Source organism: Coturnix japonica, chromosome 24, assembly GCF_054131305.1.
Source record: "Coturnix japonica strain WE chromosome 24, WE-NBRP24, whole genome shotgun sequence".
Classification (NCBI taxonomy): domain Eukaryota; kingdom Metazoa; phylum Chordata; class Aves; order Galliformes; family Phasianidae; genus Coturnix; species Coturnix japonica.
In genome coordinates this window covers 3,168,401-3,175,000 of record NC_140686.1, presented here as the reverse complement: position 1 = coordinate 3,175,000, position 6,600 = coordinate 3,168,401, and the positions used below count along the sequence as shown (strand labels likewise).

The following is a 6,600-nucleotide window of genomic DNA, read 5'->3' as shown; positions in this document are numbered from 1 at the left end:
ACGTTACATTGGGGTACTCAGGCCTTAGTGGATCAGTTTGCCAATAATTCTATGTGTACAGGGGTATATAACATAGCAAAGGGGATTGTTAATGGACATATGACTTGCTGGAGGGTGAATGCAAAGAATATGAGAAAAAGAATCCCAGGAGGGCGAGAATTGGCTTATCGACCCTTCGCAAGGATCCAGTTGGACTTTACTGAACTCCCTAAAACTGGGAGATATAAATATTTATTAGTGATTGTAGACCATCTTACAAACTATGTTGAGGCATTCCCTACGGCAAGGGCTACAGCACAAACAGTAGTGAAGGTACTATTAGAAAATATAATTCCTCGATATGGAATTAGAGAAGCAATAGATTCTGACAGGGGAGCTCATTTTGTGTCAAAGGTTACACGTGACACAATGAAAATTCTAAGGATTAAATGGGAATATCATACTCCTTGGCACCCTCAGAGCTCTGGTAAAGTAGAACGAATGAATGGGGAAATTAAAAAACAACTTAGAAAATTAATGATAGGAACTAAGACATCTTGGATAAAATGCTTGCTGTTAGCTCTGTTAAATATATGTGTGAAGCCCAGAACTGATCTGGGAATTTCACCTTTTGAAATGCTGTATGGTATGCCCTATAATCTTGAAATACCTCTTGGTCACCCCCATTTACAAGATGATCAATTAAAATCTTATACAATTAATGAGTGGGTGCAAGGAACTACAAGAAGGATCTGATTGCACAGCAGTCCCCATTGGAGATAGCAATCCATAGGATACAGCCGGGGGATGGGGTCCTAATAAAAACTTGGAAAGAAGCTACACTAACACCACAAGGGGAAGGTCCCTATGTTGTTTTATTTACTGCAGAAACAGCTATTCGAACCGCAGAGAGAGGATGGACTCATGCCAGCCGTGTTAAAGGACCCATCGGTGACGAGAAGTGGGAGGTAGCTCCCGGGAGTGACGACCTGAAACTCACAATGCGACAAGCCCAATGGGTATTCCAGGTAAAGGCTTCCCCTGAAGAACACTACTGCTGCTGAGAAGAACTAAAAAAACCCCTCGTAGCTGGTTGCAACCCAGTTGACGAGTGAGGCAGAGGAGTGAATTGTGGGGAAAGATGGGCCTTAGGGGTATCCATTGGTACTTGGGGATTCTCACAGTGATCACATTTTGTATAGCAGCACAACGCCACCCACACCAAGCTTCCTTACATCCCTGTGTGACCTGGTACCTATACAGCCCAGTCTAAACCAAAAGGGTTACTATTTTTGCCTAAGCTCAAACCTAGGGAGGGGATACTGTAACCACCCAGGCTCATATTACTGTGCCTATTAGGGATGTGCAACTGTTGCCTCAAATTGGGCACCTGGGGCTGGGCAGGATAAATATCTACAAGTAGGGCATGGACCCTATGGGTGCATACCTCCTAACCGAAACCCACAGTTGGGAAGATGGGCTGTGTGGGGATTAAAGACAGAGAGAGAGAGAGAAACATCTGCCAGCAACAATGGATAAATGTAACGAATCCAGATAACCCAGTGTGGCTGTTAGGGAAAATATGGGGTGTAAGTGACTTGCGGAATCAAACTCTATAACACATAGATGGGTTATAAAGCAGGTATGTTTATTCCAGTGCTGGGTGCAAGGGGAATAGCTCCACCAAACTTGCACATGGACTTGTAAAATCGTGACACAGATATAGGTACATCTCATACATAGTCAATGATTTCTCGGAATTCTGATACATATTCAATAGTTGTTTAGCATGCAGACCCCCTCTTGTTCTTATCAGGGGGATGCAACTCCTCTTCTGGTATTTACAACATCTATTCTCCTCCTTGCCTGATGACTTCCGTGAGGTCTCACTCCTTATCTGCATCCTTCCTGCTCTCCCAGGCCCCTTGTTTCCCTGTGCGGAAGGGAGAGAATAGTGTTGTGAAGGAATCCCTGGCTTTAATTGCATCCTGCGACCTTGTGGCTGAAGGGATGCTCAGTAGCAGTTGCTTTGTCCTGTGTTCATTTGCAGATTTGACTAGAGGAGTTGATCCAGCTTCCTCTCTGAGATCTGGAACTGAAACTCTGTCGGATCGCGCAGGTACGTCATAGCTTTGAAATTCTTTAGAGAGCTTTTGCTGCCCGTTTCAGTGCCATTTCATGGCACAGTCCCCTGTACGCTCTGCTACTCAGTTGATGCTGTAGTGTGTGACTGAAACTTTTCATGGGTCTTTGGTTGCAGAAGTGCCCCCAGTGTGGGCCCTGCCCGGTCATCGGTTTCCTCCTGTGCTGGAGCCCAGCTGGAATCCCAGCAGTGAGTACTCTGTCTTCACTGACTTGGCTGACTCGCCGCTGATCTTCAAAACTTCATGCACATGATATTTAACTTCATACATTCTGTTAAGGTCCGGAAAGAGAAGAGGATGAATACAAACGAGGAAAATACTCTCAGGGCTCATCCCGTCTCCTGAAGCGACTGCTGAAGGAAATGGAGAAGGCAGAGCGTGGTGGGTATACTTCAGTCTGTTCACTGTGGGACCTGGGAAGCTGAGGTGTGATATGCAGGTGTGGGCAGGCTGTAGCCTGCACAGCAGGAAGGAATGGGTCAGAGCCGTGCTGCAGCCGTATTCCATGTATCACCTTGCAGGTGCTGTCAAGCACCAGAGCTGGTCTGCTGCCAGATGGTCTGCATCCAGCCAAGACCCAGAGGCAGCTGCTCCCCCAGCACAACCATTACTTGTCAGAGCTGCTTTGTGCAGTCGTTGGCACCCAGATGGCAGCAAGTGGCAAGCGCTGTGCTTCTGTTCATCCAAAGCCCTCCGTGCAGCTGAGCAAGTTCAAGGCAGGAGGAGCATCCCGAGCAGGGTTGGCTGCCTTTGCTAATGCTGGAAATGAGGTGGAGATGCTAATTCTGAAGGCTTGGACTGTGTGTTAGAGCTTGGATTTCAGCCTGCAGCTACCTGGCTGTGATGGGCTGGTGACAGCACAGAATGTGAGGGCCTTGCACAGGAGCTGATTCCTCAAGAGGTGTGAGGGAGTCAGCATTGTCCAATAGCTGGGAGGGCCCAAATGCCTTTGGGTAACAGAGGGGCTCACAGTGTACTTGGGGGTGGGGGGCCTGGACTTTTCCTGAGCTCGGGATTGGAGAAGCTCAGTTTTTGATGAGGGCACGTGACATCCCACTCTTACTGCCCTGCTTTCTTTCTAAAGGAACGGACCAACAAAGTGAGCGGGATGCACTCCAGGAAGGTGGATATCCCACACTGCCGGTCCCGGATGCACTCCAGGAAGGTGGATATCCCACACTGCCCATCCCAGACAGAGGAATGCAGGCAGCACCAACCGGCATGCCAGGTAATTTCTGTCCCATGATCATACGGTGTCACAAACCAGAGTCACTGCGTGCCTGCAGGCTCTTGCTGCCAGCTCTTGCACACCAGGTCAGCAGCCAGACCTGAGCGTGTGAGCATAGAGCACATGTAAAAGAAGCAGGAGTGTTTCTCCCCTGGGCTGGCTCTGGCTGTGCCCTGTGCTGGCTGAAGCCTGACCTTCAGCCTGGGGGGCGTCCCACAGGAGAGCTCAGGACACGCATGCCGGGAAAAGCATGAGGGATTCTGCTCTGTAGCTCTCCCCACAGACCAAGCCCAGACCCCAGAGTACAGCCCCAGCTCTCGGCCCAGAGGAGGACACGGGTAGTGCCTGTGCAGCCTCTTCGTACCCAACAAGAGGTGGAAGCAATCCTCCTTGTCCTCCGGTGCTTCGGCACCAGAGACGGAGGCACCCACTGACAAAATGACCTCTTGGGTCCATGAAGCACACTGAGAGATTATCTGTAGCGCAGCTGAAGGTAACGTGGGACATTGTCTCATTTCTTCCAGGGATGAACATAGGCAAAAGCACAGAGGCTGCTGCTCACAGATCTGTGCGGAAGCGCCGCATTCCGGTGACGGTCTCAGCGATGCTGCTGCCTGCGCTGGTGCTGGCCGTTGGTACTGTGATATGGGTGCTCAAAAACTACCTGTGAGTTGGCCTTTCCCCAGAACACCTTATTGCTGCATTTGGCAATGAAGCATTTGTGCTTCCAGGATCCTGGACGGCCAAATCAGCCGCTGGCAGTACACTGCCAGGACTCAGGTTGCAAAGTCTTTCAAGTTTCCCCTTATTTCCTGTCAGTGAGTAGTGCTTTCTGAAACTCATTCTCACAGAGCGCGCAAGAGGGAAAAGAGAGCAGCAGAAGCAGCAGATGGAGCTGGGGAAGGCAACGAGACAGACTCTGACCCAGTCAAACAAGAGTCTCCGTAATAGCTCCAGTCCGTTCCATTCTGCCATTGAAGAGGCCAGAAGTCTTCAAGGTCATCTGGAAGACCTGGAGCTTGAACTCAAAGCCATGAAAGAGATCCTTGGGAACAGTCCTGAGTGCTGCCTTCTGTCAGAGGATGGCCCTGAATGTGAGAGCAGAGCTTTTGTCCTTCATCCTGCATTCTCCAGGACAGGTATCACCAGCAGTTTGAAGATTCTTAGCTCGACACAGCTACATTCCTGTTGAGGGTCCTAATGAGGACCCAGAAAACGAGCTTCCTCTGACTGCCGGACAATGCGTAATGTCTTTGGAGATGTGGGTGAGAATGGCTGGTTTCAGGGAGAGCTGACAGATGGCACAAGAGGACTGGTCCCTTCCAATTTGGTTGCGGAGCTTTCAGATGATGAACTGGATACACCTGGAGATCCTGTCAGAATTCCTGCATTGCTCCATCTGCAAGACTACCATTGTTCCACTCAATGGAACAACTCGATGTTGAGCAGAATGTGGTTGAGCTCCTTCGGGAACTCTCTGAGGCGACTGACAGCGGAACTGCATAGCTTTATTGTATATGAAAAACAACCAAACAACTGTCCCCTCCCTCTCCCTTCCCCTCGCACCCCCCTACCCCCCCCCCAAAAAAAAGACAAAAAAACCCCAAAAAAACCCTAAAAAAACAACAAAAAACAACCCACCCTCAATAAAACAAAGAACCAAAACCAATTAAAATCTCAACGCTGTTCTTTTTCTGGGATACACTGAGGTGACGCTTCTTCTAGCTTAGACTTTGCAATGAGTTTGTGTCACGGAGTTCTCTCTAGAGCTCACTCGGTGACAGCGGGAACAAACCCAGGGAGAGAAGGAACAAAGAACCTCCCCTCTCTAACAGCGCGGTGCGGGGGCAATAAAGAAATGGGGGGGGGGGTTGGCACTCACCTCTCATCGGGGTCGCATCCCGTTCTCTGCAAGCCACGATGTTGTGGGAAGCTGTGGAGGAACTGCTCAAATGTATTCTCTCTAAGAGAGGGGAGCAGGTATCTCCTAAATGCATATCCGAGCTGGTAAAATGGGCTCATATGAATGGACACCTTCAGGAGGTGGCACTGATGTTCACTGTAGCCGAATGTCGAGAAATAGTCGACCATATGTGGGACTTTGTTATCTCCAAAAATAAGGAATACAAAATAAATACACTGAAGAATATGCAAGCCGAGCGGCAGATTGCTGCTGCTGTGGTACAAGCTCTGTCCGGACCTAGTGCTCAGTCAAGGTCAGAGCTTGACTCCCTGTTACCAGGAGTTTCGTACTCCGTTTGCTCAACAGCCTCACAAGTCAGGGCTGCCGCAGAAGCCCCGAATAATCCCCCGTCCTCGTCCTCTTCAACGTCTCTGGCAGATCCGGTTTTGGCTGGTGAGGAAGGTGCGGTGGGGGGGGGGCTGAGGGGTGTGCAGAGCAGCAAGAAGCTCCTGAGAGTGAAAGCGACTCGGATAATGGTGGGAATGAGAAAGCGTTGGAGGAACATAATAAAACATTAACTGAGGAGCTGCAGGACTTAGAACTGCGTACGAAGGAGGCATCAGTCTCTTCGAGCGTTTCACCGATGTCTTTACAGCCCCTGTCTATGCGATTCCCCCCCACATGTAGCGATCCTCCACCTTTGCGTTGGTCTGGAGTCATTAGAGGCATGATATTGGAGGGACCGTGTCAAGCTGTGTTTCAGCTCGCTTGCCCGCTGATAGACGATCAGCAGGGAGCTGCTCGGTGGGAAGTGCATCATTGGAAATTGTTACAGCAGGCTGGTAAGAATGTGACTGACTATGGGATACGATCTGAAGCTTCTAAGCAAATCATTCAATGGATTTTCACTGAGGATACTCATATGACACTAGACACTTCTAATCTTGTGCGGTTGTTACTAACACCACCAGAATACGTTGTTGGTCTCATCTCAAGGCAGAAAATAGCATCCAGCCTTTATAGTAACTGTGTTTGTGTGTTTCTTTCCTAGTGGAATTGCTTTGTAACTTGCGGTGTTATAAATAATATTAGTAATGGTTTGACATAGTGTGTGATTTTCTGTGTTACCAATGCAGTCTCAAGAATTAGAATTTTAGGCATTATCCATAGATCAAATGTGTGTTAAAGAAAGGATTTGATGTAATCAGTGCTGTAATCTATGGGAATAGCTCTTTTAGTATGTTAGTACTGCTCACTCATGATGTTATTAGCCTATTAATTAGCTTTTCTTAATTTGCAAAGACAAAACCTGGAAAGGAATCCCAGGCAAAGGGATGACCCTGTAT

The 6,600-nt window shown here is 48.7% G+C and overlaps 1 protein-coding gene across 1 annotated transcript in view; it reads left to right on the top strand.

Annotated features, from left to right (window-relative positions):
* The window catches only part of LOC146757031 (uncharacterized), a 7,655-nt gene extending 2,629 nt beyond the window's left edge, over positions 1–5,026 (top strand). The window contains exons 2-8 of the mRNA XM_085523374.1: positions 868–1,007; positions 2,030–2,098; positions 2,240–2,311; positions 2,403–2,504; positions 3,208–3,351; positions 3,876–4,017; positions 4,203–5,026. Coding sequence (XP_085379500.1) covers positions 995–1,007; positions 2,030–2,098; positions 2,240–2,311; positions 2,403–2,504; positions 3,208–3,351; positions 3,876–4,017; positions 4,203–4,299 — 639 coding nt within the window. The 5' untranslated portion in view covers positions 868–994 and the 3' untranslated portion in view covers positions 4,300–5,026. The remainder of the gene's footprint in view (positions 1–867; positions 1,008–2,029; positions 2,099–2,239; positions 2,312–2,402; positions 2,505–3,207; positions 3,352–3,875; positions 4,018–4,202) is intronic.
* The last annotated feature ends 1,574 nt before the right edge of the window (positions 5,027–6,600 follow it).